This window comes from Equus asinus, chromosome 24 (assembly GCF_041296235.1).
Source record: "Equus asinus isolate D_3611 breed Donkey chromosome 24, EquAss-T2T_v2, whole genome shotgun sequence".
Classification (NCBI taxonomy): Eukaryota; Metazoa; Chordata; class Mammalia; order Perissodactyla; family Equidae; genus Equus; species Equus asinus.
In genome coordinates this window covers 44,584,459-44,608,399 of record NC_091813.1, presented here as the reverse complement: position 1 = coordinate 44,608,399, position 23,941 = coordinate 44,584,459, and the positions used below count along the sequence as shown (strand labels likewise).

Sequence of the window (23,941 nt, the reverse complement as noted above, 5' to 3'; positions counted from 1 at the left end):
TTCTGGGAAAAATGTAAAAAGATCAGTGGGAGGAGAGTCTAGCTAAATGCTGTGGTAACAGTCAAGGCAAATTCCAAGTCAACCCACTTAACTCGCAACCTTGCTCCAACTTTTAACAGAGATATATTTGCGGAAATCATTAATGAGCTGTGGACTCTGCAACAGAGCCTTTGTTTTCCACCCCCCCCCCCCAGGAAAGCCCACCCACTGGGCCTGCCCCCAAAGCAGGGGTTCACCAAAGTCCAAGATTTATGCCCGCAGAAATGTATCCGGCTCTTTCTTAACTTTCTAATTTATGTTATTCCCTACTCTAGTTAGATACGTACTTTTCTATTTTAACATATGTAATCTCTTAAGCCATCTCAAATATTTTATGACCAAAAAAGAAGTAAAAGCTAGATGCATACATAGATGCTTGTTTAGCTTCTAAAGGACTTACTGGAACAATTCCCAAACTCTTAACTGTCATCTCACTAAGAAATAGCAAACTGAAAAACGTGAGTTTCAATTCTTATTTTCCCCCATCTCCGCATGTGCAGCCCCTTGGGACAGACACACTGAGTCAGAAGGCAACCAGTGGGAAGCAGAAAAAGGAGGAGACTATGGAATTGATAATCCTCAAAGAGAATTAATAAAATTTAAGTGTCCTTGCTTATTAGCAGTTGTTAGTTGATGTCTGGGACAAAAGGGGGGACCTACATTTTTGGTATATATCAAGGAAGAAACATTCTGGAGTGATTATGATTACTAATTTACTGCCGAAAAATGACTGAACTACACTCTACAGCTGTATGGTGCTCACTTTTTCTGAGCCAGCTTCTTTTCTCTGTTTCCCTAATTTCCTTGAGGTGCTGGGCCCCACCCTCGATCAGAATCTCCAGGTGAAACGCCTGGTTAGTCTGGCAAAGCTGTCTTATCTCACATTGAATGGGTTCGGACTCAAAATTTTCACTGTGCATTCAATACTAGGAGATCCATTTTAAAGGGAAAAATTATATTAAGAAGTGATTAGATAATTTATAAAGGCTCAAACAGCATTTTAGCACAACAAAACTAGAATTCAAAAGATTTCACAGCTATTTTTTCAAATTGGTTATAGGTACTTAATGATCAATTTCAAATTATGGTTTCAACTATTAATTAATGGAAAAGCCTTAGCAAACACAAGAAATCTTTTCTCAAAGTATTGAGGCCCTCGTGATTTAGATCACTGGACTTCAGAATGATGACACAGGCCCGGCAGCCGTGGCCACTTTTCCCGCATACTCTACTGCACTGAGGTGGGTGCAAGGTGGGTGGGCTGAGTGGGACACCTGAGCCTCCACATACTGCTCATTTCCTGAGTGGATGAGCCTCTCTTTTCCCTTTGCACTCTTCCTCCATCGGAGTCCTCAGTCCCCAGGGAACTCACCAGATTCTGCCCTAAAACGCATCCAGCCATCAGAGCAGCCCCAGATCAGAAGGGCTTGTAGCTCACAGCCCAGCACAGAACTCCAGCATCATAAGCTAAACAGGCTCTTTGGCTAGCCCAGGACCTTCCCCATCAATCACACTTCTCCTGGGAGAAACATTTTCCCAATTTCGAAAAATCAGCTTTCAGAGAAACCTTCGAAACATAATGCAATTGAAAGCTGTACCATTAATAGTTTGAAAGTTATTATGCTCCCTCTACCAAAATTAGCATCAAGATTCGGTTTTATTTATTTTTATACACTGGATGCTATTATGAAAAGGATTTGAGCAGCTACTTTATGGTTTATAAAGCTGTCTCATGAGTTTGATCTCATTTGCTCCCCAAACCAAGGCCTTGAGGCAGACAGGAAAGGTACCACGAGCCCCACCTTTCAGATGAGGAAACTGAAGCTCACCAGCTCCCAAGTAGGTGGGCGTCCTGGGCTCTTTCTCCTTGTTTGCTGTCTCCCCCACTCCATTTGGCTGTCTCTAAAAGCAGTCATTTTATTTCTCAATCATCTGGAATATCCATAACCAAAATCCCTTGAGCTTTATCTCAACTCAACTGCCAACTGCAAAAATGGTTCACTTCCCGCTGATGATGTGAAAGAATAAACACAGCCGCCAGAGACCGCAAACAGTGTCAAATGATTTAAGACCAAAGCCACACCATTTTCCAACCTCAGCAAAACCATCTCCCTCTATTAATAAAAGCACATTCATTTTTTGGATTTGTGCCCAAGGGTGACCACGTATATGCCAAAACCAGAGCCTATGTGGTAACCCAAGAAGTTTCATATTGTCTCATATGTGATTAATACAGTTCTGGCTGAAACAAAAGAGACCAACAGCAAGATGCCACTATACACATGAAACCACTAGTACCAAAAATTCCTAAGCATTTCACTGGAGTTAAGATATATGCATATGAAAGTAATATTAATTCACAATCTTTGATAGTGCTGGTGGCTGGCTATGGCGCCCATTTGGCACATTCCTACATCATGGGTGTCACACAGCAGCAGGAAATGGTTCTCTCCTCCTCGAACCCCCAACACCCTACCTTGAGATGGTATTTAACCTTTGCCTATGTTTATTATTGATTTTCCACTGACTGCCTCTATGTCAGTTACCTTGGTAAAATGAGTAGGTAGCCCATTCTTCTAGTTGTGGCTATTATATGTATCAGTACAGTTGAAATTTTGAACATCAGATGAGCTAAATAGAATGCCATGTGGTAAAAGAAGGAAAATGAGTCTGAAAAAGATACTGTCTTAAGAACTGCTAAGTAATAACTCTAATTTTTCACAATTACATGTTAAAGTTAGTGACATTTCTTCATTGCCACAACTAATGCATCTACAATGAAGAGATGAGGCTAAGGAGATAGGACAGCAATTGCAAAGCAAATGGTTCTCCCCAGAAACAGGAGGCAAAGGGATACTCATTTCCCATTCTTGATATTCCTTCCTTGTGAGGAGATATTCTTTTGCATAATACTCCCGGCCACGCTCCACCCCTCACTTCCTGATCGGTGAGCACAAGGTGTTCTCTGTTCCTCGAGGAGCAGGCGTGGCCTGTGACTGGGTGGGCAAATCAAATTTGGGGGGTCGGGATTAGAAAGATGCCTGCCTCAGCTATAAACTACATCCTCCAACCATGGTGATAACCTTCTCCCCGCTCCATCCACCTCAGTCTCTCTTGTTTCCAAGTTCAAAACCCAAGGCATTCCATGTGTGAGTTCTCTGAGTCCCCCTAAATCTTCGGATGGGCTGTCCCTGGAGGATCCAAGGTGAACGTGAGTTGCCTAAATGCAGCCCTTTTCCAAGAAAGGGAAGAGTGGGCGCTGCCTGTTCTCTCAGGCCAGTTGGGTGAGTGAGTGGTTAGTTATACTGCTGGGTATTCCTTTCAGGAAGGAAGCCTCATAAGTAGAAAATTGCTGTCCCTGTCCCACTAACAAATCATTAAAAAACTAGCAAGCCTAATGACCAATACCAAAGCTTGTGACAAAAAACTTCATCTAATTTTGAAAATGATAGGCTAATAAGCAAAATAAGCCAGGCGTAGTACTCCAGCCAACTGTATTGTGCCCATATCGATTTCCCAGTTTTAATAACATACTATGGTTATGTACATGTCGCCTTTGGGAGAAGCTGGGTGGTGGGTACACAGGACCTCTCTATACTATTTTTGCAACATCTTGTGAATCCGTTCTTAGTTCAGAATAAAAATTAAAAAAAAAAAAAGCCAGACACCAGAAAGTACACACTGTATAAACCGTTTATATTAAATTCTAGAACAGGCAGAGCTTATCTATGGTGAAAGGGATCCGAAAAATGGTTCCCTTTGTGGGTAGGAGAGTAGGAATTAACCGGGAAGAGGTGGGAGGTGATAGAAATCTTCTGCATCTTGATGGGGGCGTGGGTTACACGGCTGTATGCTTTTGTCAGAACACTGAGCCCTGTCCCGACACCGGGGTACAAAGCCAAATGGACCATCAGGGCTCTTGAAGACACTGGTATCACGTGGCAGGGGAGGAGCGGAATACTTCTGTATTCATAGGAATGAACTTAGATCAGCCAAAGTGGGGAGTTTAGGGCTTAGAATTGTAAAAAAAAAAAAAAAAAATCAACTACATCAAAACATGTTTAGTTTAAAAATACAGAGATAAAGAAACCATGTAAGATGTAGCGGGAGCATGAACGGCTCGCTGCATGACCCCACCCCTCCTGCCAATCCAACTGCTCCATACAAAGTAGCAGAAGTCGTCTCTCGCTGGTGCTCTCTCCGCAGCATTTGCCAAAGCTGATCAATCTTTGCCTTCAAAATCTCTATTCTCTGTACATTGTCCTTCCTTCACTTTCTGGTCACTTCTTTTTCTCTTCCACGCCACAAATTTGACCATTTTGCAGAATCTGTCCTCAGCCCTCCTCCCTTCTTTCTACACTCTCCCCTTGAGGAAGTTCGCTGTCTTTCTTGACTTCAACGACCACCCCTCCATGTAGATGACCCCAGATCTCCCTTTTGGGCTTTACTTTCTCTGCTGAGCATGAGTTCATATTTCCAACTGCCTACTGGACAGCCCCACTCGGCTATTCTGCTGGCACCTTAAAGTTTTACATTAAGGCCAATTACATCATTTCCCTCCCTCCTCTCACCAAATCAGTTCCTGTATACCTCTCTACTTTCTAAAACTAATATTATAATTTTCTGAAGCGTGCAGGCTCAAAATGTCTGAGTCATCTCTCTTTGTTTAGTTCAGCTTCCTTCTCTCCAAACCTTAGAGCCAAAGCAAAGGAACAGAGCAGGGGTTGACAAGGGGTGGGGGACCAATCTTACTGAGAAACTTCCATTTAGAAAAAGAAAGAACATGACACTGGACGTGCACTGAGCAAGGAGTGGGGAAGATTAGGATTTGAAGGACCCACTTGGGAGATGCTTGCAGGCTTAGAAGCCGGAGAAATGAAAGAGGTGCAGGAGGAGGGGAGGGAAAGGAAACCACGTTTTCTGGGGCGCTGCACAACAGTTTCAACTTCAAAAATGTTATGTCTGAAGCAGGGAAAGAATATATTTCTCTAAGGATTGAACTCAGAATCAAATGGGTTAGGCTGTAAAGAAAAACGGTTGGACATACAAAGGAATCAAAAACATAGGAACATTAGCTCAAGTCAATCTGGGTTCTAGTAGTTGTATTATATACCTATAAATTATCTAACTGTAAATGTGAGTACCTTGAACTTTTCTTCAATTACAGTAAAGCAGCTTTGTACACGATATTCTCAAGACACAAGAGGACAAATGAGACACCAGGGAAATTTGGGCTTATTTGTGATAATGATGTATACAGAAGTCTCTTCTCCATTCCTCAGAAAGGGGGCATCATGGAGACCACACAGACTTTCTGATGGAGGTGTCTCCAGCAATTTTTCTCGCTCCTGTTATGGCTTCCTGACTTTCGGCCTTTAAAAGTCAGAGATGAACCCTAACATCTCCTGATAATCTATTCTAGATCAACACTGACAAATCCCTATTTCTGTCTGTGTCACCCCCTTGGGCGATGCAATTTGCTTCTGGCATTTAGAAGGCCTTGCCTGTGAGCCGGCCTATATTTCTCTTTTTCCAAGTTTTAGGGAGATTTCCCCAAATTCTAGTATTCTGGAATTTAGTGAACATGCACAATTAACCTTCTTTACTCTTCCAATTTTACAGACAAACTCACGTCTCCAGTTTTGCCAGACTGGGAGTGTTAATACTTCCACTTGGCACACAGGTGGTGGCCCCTCAGTTCCTCTGAGCATCAACCATCATCCCCTCAACAGTCTCAAGATGCTTAGGTATCTCACAGGCAGAAGTGAATGCAGCATCGAACATGTGGAAGCACCATGCTTTTGTAGAAGAATAAGGCAGAATAGTCTTATCTGGGCACAGGGATCACCAACACGTAGGCCCCTCCTGGCAGCCATCTTGTCCTCCACTATCTTACTCACCACCCAGAACATGCCTAGCACAGAGTAGCCACTCCACAAACACTTGTGAAATCAGTGTCTCTTGATTTCAGCCACGTAGTGATAAATATATATGTATGCAGGTACGTATACGTAAGAAAGAACACAAAGAAAACCTTCAAAATCTCTACGCTTCAGTATTTTTCCCAGTAAGCAACCTCAGCTCACGGACTGTGGAGGAGCTTTTCTCTCACACCCATTCCTTGATCTCATTCCTTTGGCTCCATTATAATCAGTCTAAAATCTAGGAGCTGCAGCAACGCCTCTGAGTTGGGGCTACTGCAAGTGAAATCTTACCCTCCAATCTGTCCATACCACTGACACGTTCTCCTCTCATCACTTTTCATCTTTTTGGTCTTTATCAGTTTAATATCTTGCACACATTCATCTTTCTGCCACTCTGAGCTCATCTCCTCTTCTCCACACTCTGACCTCCATCTGCTCCCTGTTGCTCCAAGTCCACACTCACAGCCTGGAGGTCGAGCCCCGTGACCGTAGCCTCTGATCTCACCTCCCAGGCCTCCCCCAGAGAAGCTCTCTACTCTGGACAGACCCACCTCTTCAGCATCCCAAAACACACCTTCTCCCTTTCTGCCAGTTTCCCCAATCCTACACAACCGTCAGGGTCCAGCCGCAGCTGTTTTCCACTCATTCGATGGCCTCCAACAGGCGGCTTTAGGGAAATAGGATGACTCGAGCACTGTGCCCGATGCTAGAACATACCAAGCTTTATAATAGGAGGTCCCTACGAAGTGAGCGAAAGCTACTGAGGTTCTCCAGGTTTTGCCAGACTGGGAGTGTTAATACTTCCACTTGGCAGACAGGTGGTGGCCCCTCAGTTCCTCTGAGCATCAACCATCATCCCCTCAACTGTCTCAAGATGCTATTAGGTATCTCACAGGCAGAAGTGAGAGGAAGTCACAGCCGTCCGATGTTGCCTGCCTTTATCTTTTTTGCTTTGCTGTGTTCTCTCTGGTTTACAGACATTACTTTATTAGTACAGCCATAAGTAATCTTTTTTCAACTGAACAAAGTTGCTTTAAAAAAATGCCTTGGGGGGGGGCTGGCCCTGTGGCCAAGTGGTTAAGTTCACGCGCTCCGCTGCAGGCGGCCCAGTGTTTCGTTGGTTCGAATCCTGGGCGCGGACATGGCACTGCTCATCAAACCACGCTGAGGCGGCGTCCCACATGCCACAACTAGAAGGACCCACAACGAAGAATACACAACTATGTACCGGGGGGCTTTGGGGAGAAAAAGGAAAAAAAAAAATTAAATTAAATAAATAAAATATATTTAAAAAAAAAAAGCCTTGGGGACCAGCCCGGTGGCACAGCAGTTAAGTTTGCACATTCCGCTTCGGCAGCCTGGGGTTCACCAGTTTAGATCCCGGGTGCAGATCTACACACTGCTTGTCAAGCCATGTGGTGGTAGGCACACCACATATAAAGTAGAGGAAGGTGGGCCTGGATGTTAGCAAAAGGCCAGTCTTCCTCAGCCAAAAAAAAAAAAAGAGGAGGCGTGATAGCAGATGTTAGCTCAGGGCTAATCTTCCTCAACAAAAAAAAAAAAGAAAAAGAAAAAATGCCTCATGAGCCAGAGTTACCAGGTTCTGAAAGCTGGTGTAAACAAACTGTTCTGCACATGGCCAGATCTGTTTGGCTGAATTTACACACAAGCCGGCTAGTGTAAACCAGCCAGCACTACACACTCACAAGAGTAGAGATTTTCATCAGCTCTTGTAGTGAAGTTGTGTTGCTTACATTTCATCATTCATATGATACAAAACAGCTTTTCTTTGTTTTAATCAAATATGAGGGAATGTCTAGTTCAGGGAATTCTGCAAATGAAATAGCCTAAAACAATATCTCCTTCCTCCCCAAATCTGTAAACACACACACATAGTGACATTCTATAGTTGATGCCAATGGCGCTTGAGGACCACAGCGGGAGCACGTTCTCAGGTGGTGCCAATAATGGGCTCCCTGGATGTGGGATGCTGCCTGTGCTCCAGGGAGCAGCCTCAGGCCGTGTAAGCCCCACCCACACCAGAGCCTAGGCAGAGTGAGAGAAGGCTTTGCAGATGATGACAGAGCCTGGTGAGCAGCGGTGGGCAGCGAGGAGGAAGCTACACAGTGCCCCGCACCACAGCACCCCAGAAGGAGGCACGGATGTCAGGAAAGGAAGGGCATCTGACCTAGTGAGTCAGTTTGCACCTGAGGATGCTCAAGCAAAGAAAAGGGGAAAGAAAAGAGGAACATAGCAGGCAGCGCGCTGTACTCACTGGCATATCAGAGGTCCTAGTTCTTGATTTGATATATTTTTGGTCACAATAGTACTCATTGCTCCTTTATACCAACTGATTTTATTTATACTTTATGTATACATTATATATATTTATATATTACATATAAATGAATAATAAATATAAATAAATTTATGTATTTAAAAGTCAGATTTAAATTTATAAATCATATATATATAAATATACAATATAAAATGGGTTGGAAAGAGCTTTTTAAGTCAGACAAGAATTCTAGAAGCTGTTGCATAAAATTAAAAACAGAGTGGATATCTCAATAGGAGAATGATTGAGAATTGGAGGTATATCCTTGTCACAGAATATTATGCTGCCATTAAAAGGAATAAAATAAAACTACAGAGTTGACTCAAGAGGTTTTTACTATGTACTGTTAAACGAGAAAAGAGAATTGCATAGAATATCCCATTTTGAATACCTACGAGTGCACAGAGGTGCTGAGGGCACCAGTGCGAACAACGCTGGCTAACGGGGTGGACCAGAAGGAGAAACAAGGAAAGCAGGTGATGGAAAACAAGCTAAAACAACGATTAAAAATAAGAGGCTCCATGATCAAAAGCAAGAATCATATAAAATTATGCACATGTAAATATATGTATGCATAAAAAATACATGGAGGAATGGTTACTAAAATGTTGGAGGTGTGTTATCTCAGGGTGAAATATTTCAGGTGATTTTTACACTCTTCCTTATACTTTTCTGCATTTTAATAAGGAAATAGAATATGCAACCCAATGTGTAACCCAAATAACTATTTCATTGAGGGAAAAATCTGAATAACTCAATAACACGGGCAGCGTGAAAATAATGCTTCTAAGACTTCCTAGCCAGAGGACGGCACATCCAGTAGAATTTTTAATCAGTCACGACTAAAAGAGGTTTCCATAATCTTTTTTCAAAACGGAGACAGACCACAAAGCCCAAAATTCATAATCATCACAAACACTTTAAGCATCTTTAAGGTGGGACCCAAATCTAATTTTTCACACACTTTCCCAAAGGTTTCAAGCACTCCGAGTGCTCAATCAATCCTCATTAACTGACAAGCACATTTCAAATCTCATGAATTATTACACGAAAGATGCTATTATCTGACATACAAATGCTATTAAAGAGTAAAATCTCATCTAAAAAAGAATATGAGAGCTGAGGCAGCTCCAATGAAAATAATTTAACTATGAAATTCAATCTGCCAGAGAAGAAGTAATAAAACTCTAACACGTGACTCATTTTTTCTTCCTGGCCTGGTCATAGTAAATGTACCCAGTGCTGTGACCTCTGTTCCTATAGTCACAGGCTCGCGTGTCCTCTACACACCCCCTCCATGACTGTCCGCTCAGTATCATTAACAGCTGTTTTTTATTGTAGATACAAGATTCGTGACATTAGCTCCCCATTATCGTGAACCATCTCTAGGCTAGGGTCGTCTTCAATGCTCTAAAGGCTAAAGCTCTGCCTGTTAAAATTCTGATTATAACATGCAATTGTTCTGCAGAGACGTGCTACTTTTTCATTCTTCCAGGCTTTCTCTGCAGGGGAGTGGAAATGAATGTCCACAAGCATGTGGAGAGCTGCTCTGTGAAAAGCCATGGAATAGCCTTTCCACGGGAAATGGGCACACACGGGGTGGAGGTGGGGCAGTGGCTGCTGCCTGTGATCCCTGAGGCAGGGCACCCCTTCTTGGCCGTAGGTAACAGACCACCTGTTCCCTGTTACATCCACCTGGCAGGTAACTGGTATTAGGTAACATGAAAGCTAATCTTACATATCTAACCTTTTCAAGTAAAGTACTTACTTGGACTAACAAGTGGCCTGAATTAGGCAAGCATGTACCATATTTCTTGGTGTTCTCATTTATTTGCTTTATCAAATTTATCAATATTTCCACAGCGCCTTTGCTGATCATTTCATTAAGAAATCCTGGATTTCCAGAAATGAATTTGAGAGTCCCCATACAGTATAAAAAAGCTTCGGTGTTAGTTTGTAGGTCTTCCTTTCCCAGCATCTCCAGTAATGATTCTGTCAGAAAGATGAATTATTACAAATGTATGAGTATAAGAGCTGGAGAGAGAGATATTAAAGCACTTGCATGTGAACAGCAAATACAATTTGTAAAATGTTAGTCATAACCTACATTCAAATGCTTGTTAGGGATTCTCATATGGTACAAGAGGAAAGCTTTCTTTTAGCTAAGACAAGTGTCTATGATAATGACAGCAAAAGGATGGGAAATTTAATATATAAATAAGAAAGTGTTCTTTTAATTAAATGCCATTCCTTACCTCTTACTAATATTTACCAACCTTTATTTTTGGTTACAAATATTTTGAGCTATTATAGAATAACTAATAATTAAAGCAATTTAAGAGTTAAATTTCAAAAAAACCATTAAGAATATACTCGTTGCTGTATGAATGGGAAATTAATCAAGATAGGCTTTTCTTTTTATTTTTTTGAGAAGATTAGCCCTAAACTAACATCTGCCACCAATCCTCCTCCTTTTGCTGAGGAAGACTGGCCCTGAGCTAACATCCATGCCCATCTTCCTCTACTTTATACATGGGACGCCTGCCACAGCATGGCTTGACAAGCGGTGCCATGTCTGCACCTGGGATCCGAACCGGTGAACCCAGGGCTACCGAGAAGCAGAACGTGAAAACTTAACCGCTGTGCCACTGGGCCGGCCCTAGATAGGGTTTTCTAAAAAATCTCAATTGCCAGAGAAAGGAATACTTGGAATATAACATTGACCCTTTCCCTAGGCAACTTAAAAACATCCATCAAAGTAACATACAATTGCTAGATTTTAGGAGTAATCCAGGCAACTCTGATAAGGTTAACCATGCCTATCTCACATGTAACTTCATTAATGTCAATATGACCATTTGTCAGAATCTTCCTTTGTTTTTAGTCTATAATTCTCAATCAGCTGATTCAGTGCTAGATATTTCTTTCAGTACTGGCTTTGTCCCTGTCTGCTGTGGTAAAAAAATATATATATAAGAGATCATTTATCCTATTTGCAAGAAGAAGACTCAAAGTATTTTCCTTGACCTCCCTTAGATCAGCCATACTAGTTCATAAAAGATTCCTATTTAGGTAATGATTTAAGCGTCTTAATTGTTCAAGGGAATATCAAGAATTAGTCATTATTAGCTAGATATTTAGAATGTAATAAAATTTCTCTACCTACATGTTTGAGACACTTTGATGTCACATTTCAACAACAGTTACATATGGCTTTCCAGCTTTAGCTATTCCTCCTACATCAAAAGACCAAAAATTTCACTTATGTCAAGCACTATTAAATGTGTTTTTTTCTAATAGTAAATCCAAGACCAGGAAATGAGTTTTAAAATAGGGAACACTTTGTAAAGTCACATAATGTTACTACAGGCATTAAAAAAAAAAAAAAGGCAGACTATCCTTCAGGCCCCATAGGATCCATTAAAGGGAACGCAGAGAAGGACAGAGCAAAGACAGGCATCACGTAACTCCTGCATATTCCAGCTAGCTTTAACTATAACTTTGTTTTCCAGGCTTTTCTTTCATACTCAAGTGCGTTTGCACTGAATTGTACTCACCCAGAATGTTGTCATTTTGAATCAGAGAATCATTCTTCTCACTCCTGCTAATTTTAAATATAAGTTTGCAGACATTAAGAAGATTCTTTCTACTCACTTTAAGCTGCAGAGAAAGAAAACACTTACATTTCTATTGTAGAGGGAAACAAAGACATGGCATAATTTTTTTAACATAAACATTTAATTTTAAAAGGGCAGCAAGAGCCTTTTAAAACATAAAGGAAAGTTCTAAAGAAATCAACTCTGAAAGGTGTAGGTCACATATTTGCCCACTATGGTATCTAGTTAACTCATTTACAGTAAATACAATACAAAGGATCTTTACAGCGAGCACATTTTAATGTAAGCAACTATTTCTTGCTGCATAAAGTCCCATATGTAAGATTACTAGTTACTTTTCAAAGAGTATATGAGACAAAAAGGGTGAATGATGTTGATAAATTTAATCAATAGAGTAACTTTTAAAAGAGAAAAGTGAAAGAAGATGGATACCAAAATTTCAGATAAAACTAACTTAGGAATTCACAGGGGAGGTGAAGGGAAAAAAAGAAAGGGGGACAGTATGATTCTCTTTATTATTTGCATAAAAGAAAATTAAAAAGTAATATTCTTTGATCAGATAATACATATATATTTATTTTTAAGGCTATTTCTGGAATGCTTTGAGATAATGTTCAAAGTTTAAAATTACTTTCTAAATCATACAAAAATATTCAAGTAGATTAAACATAGGGGTAATAAGAAAGTACACTTTTTTAAAAGCCACAGTAAGGAGGACTAACTGAATCAAACGGTCTAAATCAGCTGCACGTTTATCTAAAGTAGTAAAATTAAAAATAAAAAAAAAATCCTAAATGTCCAATATTAGGGAAGAGTTTAATAAATTGTGGAACATCAATACTATTCATTTTAAGCAGTCACAAAAACCACAACTGTGAACACTATATTTAAAAAGAAAGACATTTATAATCCACTGTAAGATGGAAATATTACATGCACTCATTGCAAGAGTGTAGAATGTCTTTGTAGGAATGAGGTCATCTGAACAAATAAGTATACCTGTGTGAAAAGGATGGCATATGGGTCACTATTTTATCATTAAAAAGTATCTTTAAAATTATCTCCAATATTGTTTATTAAGGAGTTTTCATTTAGTTTTAAAAATAAGATAATGGAATGTGCCAGACATATTTTTTAAGGCTTCCTTCTGTGTTGGAGCTGCAAATCTGGCTGCGCTCCCATGGTGTGGCAGGCACTATGCTGTCCCCTGTAGGACATACCCAGAAGAACAAGGTGACCCCACGCTGGAGGGGCAGGGGGCGGGAGAATTACCCGTGGAGCAGCTTCTGCCTGCCCCCCTGCTCTGGGCCCTTCGCATGTTATTTCAGAGCAACCCTGCAAATTAGGTGCTGTCATCCCCATTTTGCAACTAAGGAGTCTGCTCCTCAGACAGGTCAGTCTTGGTGTCACCAGGGCGTGTATTAAAAATGCAGAATCTCGGGCCCCACCCAGCTCGAGTGAATCAGAATCTGCATTTTAACAAGCCCCCCAGGGGATCTGTGTGCACGTTCAGGTCTGTGAATCTCTGTTGTGGGAGCCTCAGAAACTGTCACACACGGCACACTGGAGATTCTTTCTGTTCTCAGGAGGAAAAAAGGAAAAGGACACAAAACAATTTTTAATGATTAGGTATTTTAAAAAATATTGTTTAAAAACCCAGAAAATAAGCTGACTAAAGAAAATTTTTTAAAATTCCCTATTAATGGAAATATGCATTGTCCTTAATATTTGGGAATATATTTTAATCAGTTGATAATCTTCCACTACATTGTGAGCCTTTAAAGCTAAAGCCATGATTTATTACTCTTTCTATGTGTGGCACATAGTGTGTGTTACATACTTAATAGAACTTGTTGAATAAATGAATCAAGACAACTAACCTCACTCCTGACCCAAGTCTCATTTTAGTGAAAAGTGGTAAAGGAGAAAAAAACAACTGGTGCCAGAGTTTTCATTTAAAAAACAAAAACAAAAAACCCCACCATTTCCAGGTCTGCTATAAGGTCAGTTTAATTCAAAGCAAATTCCTATACCTTCTCTTTTGATAGCTGTAAAATTATGACTTTGAGACATGAAAACATAATATTAGATCATATGCAAGAAATGTAGACTATCTTATAGGAAACAGCACTTCTCCCCACACTGGCTGTTCCCCTCGCTCTGCTTTCTTTTCTTCCCAGGGTACTCATCGGCCCCTTCGGCACCTCATGTCTTTACCGTCTGCCTCCCTTGCCACAGTGCCAGCCTGGAAGGCAGGGCTGTTTCAGTTACTTGTATTCCCAGGGTCAAGAGTCCCTGGCACAAAGTAGGTTTGTGTAGTGGGGTAGTTTACTCCTTAGGTTAAAAATAGTAGTCTTTTCTATTTAAAGCAAATTTGAAAAATTAAAGAGAAGTTTAAAAGCACTCGTAATACTACCACTATATATAATCACTGTTGACATCTTGGTTATTTCTTTTTTTTTTCTTTTTGCTGAGGAAGATTTGCCCTGCGTTAACATCTGTGCCAATCTCCCTCCATTTTGTATGTGGGTCGCCACCACAGCATGGCCACAGAGTGGTGCAGGTCTGTGCCCAGAAACCGAACCCAGGCCACTGAAGCGGAGTGTGCCAAACTTAACCACTAGGTCACAGGGCTGGCCCCCTCTTGGTTCTTTCTTTCTGTTTTTTTCACCTGTATAAGGTGCTACACTCTTTTCCCCTCCTGAACATAGTTGCATTCATACTGATTATATATGTTTACACTCTAAATACTCTTAATAGAGACATATATTTTTGTAAGAGTTTTTTGATATGAAGGTTAAAATTAAAATGGCCGTCTGATAAACCCCCACTTAACCCAAGAATGCAAGAAGTCACAACAACTAACATTATGCTCACTGAATTTTTTTGAACTATAAATAATTTGAAATGTCTGAATTATAGTATTAGACTGGTAGATAAAATAAATATCAGCAGAAAGAAGGTACTAAAAACTTCTTAGTCCTATATATCTTTAGTTTTTGCTCATTTTTTTTTCTTCAACAGCTTTTTATGATGTGGTCTTTTTAAAATTTACATAGAACCCCATCACCAAGGCCTAAGGGAAACAATGTCTAGCCTGGAACATTATAGGAGATTCGGGTGGCAGACAGGAAGTTGAACTTGACGGCCTTGAAGGTCCTTCTGACCTTGTGCTTTTGTAGCTAATGGGAAGGGACAGCCCACCCATCCCTGTGCGCCGGAGTGGAGCCTACTCATTCACCACGGCAGGCAATGTCACAGAGAGGGCTTATCTAATCACACGTTTAGCTCACAGCGTGTTCACTGCCTGGCAGATTACTTAGCCTTTGCCCTAAAATAGCTAAATTATGCCATGTATATAATTAATTTGAATGGCACCTTTAACAACCAGGATAATATTTTCACTGCAGAGCATTATCCAATTCATGGCATTTTCCTTCTTTCTTTCTCTTTCTCTATTTATTTATTTTTTTGGTTTGGTATGGAGCAAAATGTCTAGGATCCAGATGAAAAAACCAAAGGTAATCAATTCCTGGGCAGCTGGCAGCGTGGGTCCTGCCCGGGGCAGGTACACCGTTAGAGCCCCCCAGCCTCACACCGGGGCTCTCCTGGGCCCAGGGGGCACCCCAAATCCAGGCCTGGAGGGGGAACAGAGCAAGCACACAGATCTCTCTACTTACAACTTTGGACTTAAACCCTCCCTGTGGTTTGTGCTCTTTCTGTTTCATTAAACCTGATTGATCAATTATGATCAGCGAGAGGGGATTAAAATACTACTGAAATTACTACTTCAGAAAACGTTACTTTCTGAGTCACATATCACAGTTTTTAAAGAGAGGGTGAATACTTTGGGATGACAGGTAAATAAGGTAGCCTCTCCAAAAATTCACATAGGAAACGTAGTCAGACTATTCTCCTTTAGGAAAGACATCAAAATAAGAAACGGTGAGCATTCTTACTAGGCTATTAGTAAGTATGCCAACACCTACCTTCACTGTGTACTTTAAGATTTTAAATTATATGAACTATGGGTGTTAACATAATAGCTTTTACTTTCATGAAATCAGGTAAACAAAGCTTCATTCATTTGTTTTAGCGGCTCTCTTAGAACGTTATATAATAATTGTGTCTTATCTTTTGGTTCCAACTGTTTATGGCTGTGACAACACAGTGCTCCCCTCAAACAATGATATCCTTATGTTTGAGAAAGAGTGTCTACAGACTTTTATTTGGTGTCTGGGCTTTTCTTCTAACACCTCACGGGAACCTTCTATGACAACCTTCCCATGACCACATACAGCTGTTTCTCTGTTTCATGCTGGTTCGTAAAGCACCTGGACATTGTGTCCACGGCCCAAGTTATCTTGTTATTTATTAAATCATGTGACAGAATCAAGCACCCAGCAGAAACCATAGGCAGAAACCACAGCCAGTGCTCTCTGATACCGATCTCCAGTCAAGTTACTTGAGCAACTGCTTTGAATGTATTTGCTTACTGTCATATTTTTCTTTAACCTAGCCACAGTCCATATTTCAGAGTTTATTTGAACATTTTTTATGTACTCAGCCTCAGTTCCTTAGACAGCACTTTTAGTCAAATTCTGGAATGTCAGTTTATTACCTTAATTTTTTTTCAAGATTCTAAATGAACACACTGCATTTCTAATCTTCTGGGGAACATTTACAAATAAAGCATTAAACAAAACTTCCATGTGCGAGAGTCTACTAGACCAGAGGAAAGAAAAACTTACTGCTAGAATAATTTTTGCAAGTTTAAGGCTGAGCAAGTCTGAACCAACATCAACTAGTTTATATAGGGTCTTCAGGAGAATACTTCTTCTTTTAAATTTATTTCCCAGCATGTTTCCTTCCTCTAAAGCGTGATGGAGTTCTGTGCAAGCAGCACAAACCGTTTCAATGTTTTCTTCTGTCAGAGCAAAGAGAGTAAAGCAGCACTTACTAATTAAGGTCAAGTTTCCAAGTGTGTCAAACACAGACAGCGTAAGTAAAACCCCACAATTATTTCCCCAGACATCTTCAAATTCCTGAGCTGGGTTTTTTCCCTTCTCTTATTGTTTCCACCTACTTGATTTTTTTTTTCATTTTGTTGATCCATCTCCTACCAGGTTGACTTATTTACTAATCAGTCCGTTAGCTTATCTAGAACACAGAGTCTTTCAAAGATTGTATGAAAGAATAGAATTGCACCTATTTCAGTTGGTCTCCTTTATTCCAAATGCCCTCCGCCTTCACCAGTGCTCTGTTCAGTCTCACGGATGCATATCACTCACGTCTCCACCTTTAACCCTTTGCAGCATAGTTCCACTGGCCTAAAATGTTCTTACCCTCGTTCCTACTGATTTTGGTCCTTCAAGGCTATGTTTATGTTCTAGCCCCTCCAGAAAGGAGGTACTACTCCACATTCAACAAATGTGACCTTGCACTGTTATTTTTCACATATATATGTATCCTAAGTTATATGGCCAGGGCCCTCAAATAGATGTCTTGCCAAGTGAGTGGGAACCATGTCTTACATGTTTTTGTAGCAACAGTGCATGGCACAGTGAGAAGATGGTACTGAGCACCTGTAACACAGTTTAATACATATTCATTTTCTAATATATCTATTGAGGAAAACAATGATCAACATTTTTCTATGAGAATAATGCTCATTATCTGAGAAAAGAGGGCTCAAATGGAACAAAATCTCAAAATGTCACCACATTCACCATTATTTGGAGATGGCTATCAGAAGAGAAGACAACGACTTTAGTTAGCAGACAAGGGAGACCAAGAACATTTTATTTTATAATTAGAATGCTGAAGAAAGTAATTTTTGAAAGTAGTAGCCATACTTTCCTTAGCAGACAAGGAAGACAAGTAGTACACAAAATGAAGGGAAAATATAAGAATCCAAGGTATAAGGTATTCAGTTGAAAAATACTATCTCTGATAGATTCCATCACAAAATTTAAAAGTAGGAAACCAATCTTAAATAAATACCATAATCTGCTCTTAAAAGCCCACATAGAGGAAGTGTGCGCCTGCAGAAGGAAATGACTCAGGCCATTTTTAGCTCTTTTCAACAATAACATCTAAGAAAAAATGTTAAACCTCAATAGCTAAGTAACCTTCAATGGCTTTCAGTTATGCACTTAAATAAATGAATTGATGGGAAATGACTGAGACTAACTTTAAATAAAAGGAAAAATTTGAGCTCTATTGTGAGAAACACTTTTTGTTGTTGTTTTATTCTTCTGTGACTGGCAGTTTCTTCCCAAACCCCAAGTCCAGGCTGTGGGCCACACTCGGGTACCGGGTGGTCTGTAAGATATTTTTCTAATACTTCCCTCCACAAGCTGTTCAGTCTGGCGGGTTCTACTCAAGAGCAGCTGTTTTAGCTTAAAAGAAATTTAACACGAAGCCTCAAGGGTCAAATTTTAAACTATTGATCAAATTAACTCTTTATACCAGTTGGTTTGTTATAAATGCCATATAGCCTCAAAAGGCAACTTGAATCTAAGAGCTACCAAGATTCCCAGGGCCTAAAGCTAGTGGGTGGAATTTTGGCGAGTAATAGAAAGCAACATCGTCTCAAGGTAATTTCTCCCCATAAGATACTTACTAATTACAAAGAGAAAAATAGTAACTTTACAGTGGAAAAACTTGGCGGACATCACCTTCATTAAGTGATCAAAGTTCACATCCCCAGTTAACGGACCAAATCTGCATCTCGTGGCCCTGATATGATGCACTGAGAAGGAGACAGCACCACTCACGCCATGTACCTGCCCCAAATGCCTAACTTGGATCTACTCGTGAGAAAATACCAGACAAACCTCATTAGTGGGGCAGTATATAAAATAATTGGCCTGTACTCCTCAAATATATCAAGATCACAAAAGAGACATGACAACTGGTTGGAACTTCTGATGCAGGATTTTCTTAAGGAAATTATTAGGATAACTGGTAAAATCTGAATAAGGTTTGTCTCGTATTGTATGGTGATTTCCAGATACGTAACAGAATGCCTTGTTTCTAAAAATATGTGCCAGAGAACTTAGGGATACAGGACTTCATGTCTGCAGCTTGTTCTCAAATGGTTCAAAAAAGGAAAAAACAATGTGCATGTGTGCGTAAGGGGGAGGAAGGGTAGAGAAAAAGAGAGCAAGAGGAGAGAGGGAGGAAGGGAGAGAGAGTGACAAAGCAAATGCATTAAATGTTAACATTTTGGGAATTTGAGGGAAGAGCATAAAGGGTTTTTTTGTACTATTCTTGTTACTTCTCTATAAGTCTGAAATTACGTCAAAATAAAAAGTGGAAAGAGAAAAAAAGAAAATCTCAAAGGGTCATTACACAGTCCCGCCACCATTTGCTGTTAGAGCTGGCTATGGAAGACATGCCGGACCTCAGTGCTTAATAATCCTCTGAGAAGGGAGAGTCACCCACATTTCAAATCCCAAACTCCTGGTAACTTTTCTCTGGTGGTGCCAGTGGTGGCAGAGCCCTCAGAACCTTCTTAAAAATCCTTAATGCAGAAGACTCCCTCCAAGCTGGGCCTTTGGGCTGCTGGCCATTCTCCCCACTGTGTCCTTCCTGGTATATTTTCTTTAACTTTTACTTTATCTTTTCTTTAACTCTTGGTGAGAGGAGAGATGGCTCCTCTCACTAGTTTTTGCACACATCTCTCAAAATAAAGAGCCCAAAGTTAACCCAGCTCAGTAACATGTAGGTGAAAATTAGTGACTCTACAGGCAACAGTCATTCCGTTCATATTCAGAGTGGCTTTGAGCAGCAGTGGACTTTGGTAATGATCCAGTCTTGCCCACTCCCTCAGCTGGCAGGGGAGATCACTACGGGGCAGAGATTAGGGATTCTCCATGCCCATATGCTTAGTTAGTGGCAACAGCGGGACCGGAAACCCTGCTTACTGATCCCACATTAACCATGAACATTGCCAAGCACCAACAGGGAGCCGAAGAAGGGTGAGGTCATTTGAATCTTTTCGGAAGCAGGTCTTTTGCATGACTTCCCTGCTTAGTGGGTGGGAAGGACTCACTTACCCTGCTTCTCCTAGGGCTTCTTCCTGTGGCTACGATGCTGGTTTGTTCATCCCAAGAGCACTCATTCCACAATTCCTAGTGAGGGCCTACTGTGTGCTGTGTGCCAGGTGCTGGGATCAGCCCTGGCGACATGAGGGCAGCTCCAGAGCAGCTCATTTCAACTTCAGAGATGGAATGCCCGAGGAGTGGCAAAGGGGAGAAGGTGGGGTTCATCCCTCTGACAAGCTTTCCATAGGTCACCTTTGCAGAGACCCATTGACTGTGGGCCTCCATGGCTAGGGCATTCCAGAGTGCAAGGGCTGGGCACATCCTAGGCCACTTCCCGCTCTGAGAGGCATCCTTGACTCATGCACTCAACCTTAGGGAGATAGGACATATACATTTGGATCTAGAAAACCACGGGCACACCTGCCAACGATGCCAGTCTATGAGACTTAGTTAAAGTTTAGAGGCCCGAAATCTGTTTTAATCTTTCACTTTCTTGCATGAACTGTCATCCTAGAGAGTTCAAATCAGCATTTCCTTGGGCAGAGGAGGTGATAATTAATTTATACTCCAAGGGGAGTTTTAGAAGTAGGCTCTCGTGTTGCACTGAAAGTATAATTTTGCTCACTAAAAATTAGGTCCCCATGTAAGATTAATACATACATTACTGGGTAAATTAATAGAGGAATTCATTTGGTTTTGAACATGTTCACAGAAATGATAGTCAAAGTGCACTAAAAATATCAGAGCAATAGGGAACATATAAATAACTACAGATATTGCTGATTTAAAATAAAAATTGTCTTTTTACCGTTTTCTAATTCATGCAAAATTGGTACGATCCTCGTATTCCAAAAGACTTCGTCCCCTTCTATTTCTGTATCTTTTTCTTGCAAGTTGGCTTTTGAGACTGCAAAAGAGACCCAGAGTGGGAGAAAGAGCCATGAGAAAGGAGCTGTAACTGGAGCGCCAACACGCGTCTTTGCTAGTCGTCACTGAAATTAACAAACCCTCGAATGGAATTACACTTTGCCCCTCGAGCCCAACTAATTCTAATTAGAACTACATGTCTTCTAATCAGGTCACCCAGAACTAAACTCAGACAAGACAATGGAAAGAAATCAGAACTTTAGGGGGCCAGCCTGGTGGCACAGTGGTTAAGTGTGCACATTCCGCTTCGGCAGCCTGAGGTTTGAAGGTTCAGATCTTGGGTGTGGACATGGCACCGCTTGGCAAGCCATGCTGTGGTAGGCGTCCCACATAGAAAGTAGAGGAAGATGGGCACAGATGTTAGCTCAGGGCCAGTCTTCCTCAAAAAGAAAAAAAAAAGAAAAAGAAATCAGAACATCAGAACTTTAAACTTTGAGTGGGACACTGCATGAAGTCTTAAGCTCTGTAAATGTTGAAATTGTCAGTAAAGCAAAGTTTTGAGGTTTTTTTTTTACTTAGACTTAACCCTCTGTAATATGGAATAAATAGAAAACTGTAGCTATGGAAAGAATAAGGATTTTGAAACTGTTTAATGAAAATTTTCTAACATGGAGGTCTGCAGGGACTCTCTTTCCTATAGAAAATAAAACCTCCACATTGTTGCGGGGCTGGTGCCAAGTGATTTTGGGTGGGGCAGTGGGAAAAGCCTGGGCGCTGGGCACTGACAGATCTCAATTCAAATCGCAACTTTATTTTTGATGCCCTGGGTGACTGGGGTCTGGTTTCTGATCCTCTTTGAGCCTCATCAGCAAAACAAAGATTAGAATATTTGCCTTTAGGGTTATGAGAATTCAGACACGTTACTGGCAAAGCCCTGAGGCCAGAGCCTTGCATCTTGTAACGCTCAATAAATATGAATTTCATTTCCCTGGTTAAAAAACAAACAGGTCCTCACTGTCTGAAGTGTATCAGGCCATATGCTAACTACTGAGTCATCAAGAGTAGCTGCTGTGCATCAACACCGTGGGCTGGAGAGGAGCAACAGCTTCCACCGACTGCATGCTTGAGGTGCACAGTCTAAAGGAGGCGGTCCGTTAGATCCTATGAGGAGGTGTCCAAATTATGCCCATTTTCCAGATGAAGAATGTGGGGCTCAGGGGTATTAAGTACCTGCCCAAGGTCATATAGCTCTATAGCCCTTGCACTTGACCTCTGTGCTATTTGCTCTGCAGCAAACCAGCAGACTAGAGGGTAACATTGAGGGAATACAAATCATATTAGAAACTGTTTATCACAAAGGCACTATCGCAGGATCTAAAGCACTGACTGCATAGCTGGAGGGGACTCCACTGGGTGGAGCCTCTCAGGAGCAAAGCTAGAGCACCCCTAGAGACCTAAGCCCCTGCCTCCCTTCTCTGAAACCCCCCATTAAGACCCTCACCTGGCACCCACTCTGTATTGGTTCAAGGAGCCCGTACCCTCTCAGAGTGGACCTGGTGCCAATTAAGTGTCCACATGGTGGGTGCCTGGACCCTAAAAATGTCACATGAAGAGTTAGAAATCATAGGGGCAATCAGAGGATTCCACAGAGAAAGAGAGAGAGAGAGAGCACAGTGGGAGGGTGTGTGGCCTGTATATTTTTAGGTTGTTTTAACGAAAAAAAGGACAAGCTGACCAGGGAGGCCTGTGAGGGGCACAGAACTAGAGTCACCGTCTAGGTTTGAATCCTGGCTCTGTCACCTACTAGCTGGTTGACTTTGGCAAAGTGCTTCACTTTCCTCTATGAAATGGGTAACAAGGGTCATCTCTAAGTATTGGGATTATGGCTTATTAATTTCTTTCATGTGCTCTTCTGTATTTCCCAAAACCTCTAATATACTTGCATTATTCTTGAAGGGGAAAAAAAAACGTCTAACACACATTAAATTTCCCAAGCATGCAGTGATGATGTCACCCAGGAGAAGTAGGCAAGCTCTATGATTTACCCACCCCACCCCATACACAGGCCTTCCCCTATCGCACGCCAGGCTGCACACGGCCGCTCCCAGGTGCAGCAAGTCTAGGCTTGTCTTCCACCAAACCTTCCTGATACCAAGAGGGGCCATGTGCACTGGACATGAAAAAGTAAATAAAATGGGGTTGTCAGCAAAGCTGTAACTAAACAGTTTAGGTGTGGTCAATATTTTTAAAGGCGAGTTTTCACATAACCTGTCTAACACAAAGAAGAATTCACCATAAAACACATAGTTGAATTGTCTTTAGGACAAAATCAGGGCATATCTGTACAGGTTCACAATCCCTTATCCAAAGCCTTTGGGATCAGATGTGGTTTCAAATTCAGAAAATTCTGCATTTTACTAAGGCCATATGGTGCATACATGGCATATTCCATACCACCCCAGTAGGGTCCTCCCGGGCAGCATCCTGCAGCAAAATCAGTGAATATTTACACTAACAAAACAAGAGACTACAATTGCCCATCAGTTCAGGTCAGGCATTGCCGCTAAACGAGTTTGAAAAATACTGTAGCTTTCAGAGCTTTTGAGATTTCAAGAACCACAGATAAAGGATTGCAGACCACCATCTCAATCTCTTGGATCATCACTTTTAAGAGTCTGCCCTAACTTTGATAAATTACACATATGGATTCTAAACGTAAACATGAATACATGCAAGCAGTATAAAAAACACAGTTGTTCAATTTCCAAGGTATCTGACATATTCAAAGTCCAAAGTATGTGAATAAAAATCAACATATATCAAATTAAGTGAAAAGCCAGAGGATAGTTAAGTCAGACAAACAATTTAATCAACAAATATTGATGACACATTTAACTTCATTAGAAATACAGACTTCAAATCTACTAAGCTCAAATCAGCATTTTTACCTTCTGTGCGATATGCTCTTTAATAGAATAGCTCTATGAGAAACCATGATTATGGACTCCTTTCTCAGGACAAACCAATTGATAACATGGTCACCGCACGCAGAGCTGAATTACAGGGGTGAGCCAGAAACCACCAACAGCTGATTTAACCTTTGGA

General features: G+C 41.0%; 1 protein-coding gene across 6 annotated transcripts in view; it reads right to left on the bottom strand.

The window, feature by feature from the left end:
- ARMC2 (armadillo repeat containing 2) overlaps positions 1-23,941 on the bottom strand; it is a 98,232-nt gene that overhangs the window by 36,198 nt on the left and 38,093 nt on the right. For all 6 annotated transcript variants that reach the window (XM_014839035.3, XM_014839038.3, XM_014839036.3 and 3 more), the window contains exons 7-10: positions 20,778-20,876; positions 16,670-16,845; positions 11,859-11,961; positions 10,070-10,293 (exon numbers count right to left, since the gene is read on the bottom strand). In XM_014839035.3, coding sequence (XP_014694521.1) covers positions 10,070-10,293; positions 11,859-11,961; positions 16,670-16,845; positions 20,778-20,876 — 602 coding nt within the window. The remainder of the gene's footprint in view (positions 1-10,069; positions 10,294-11,858; positions 11,962-16,669; positions 16,846-20,777; positions 20,877-23,941) is intronic.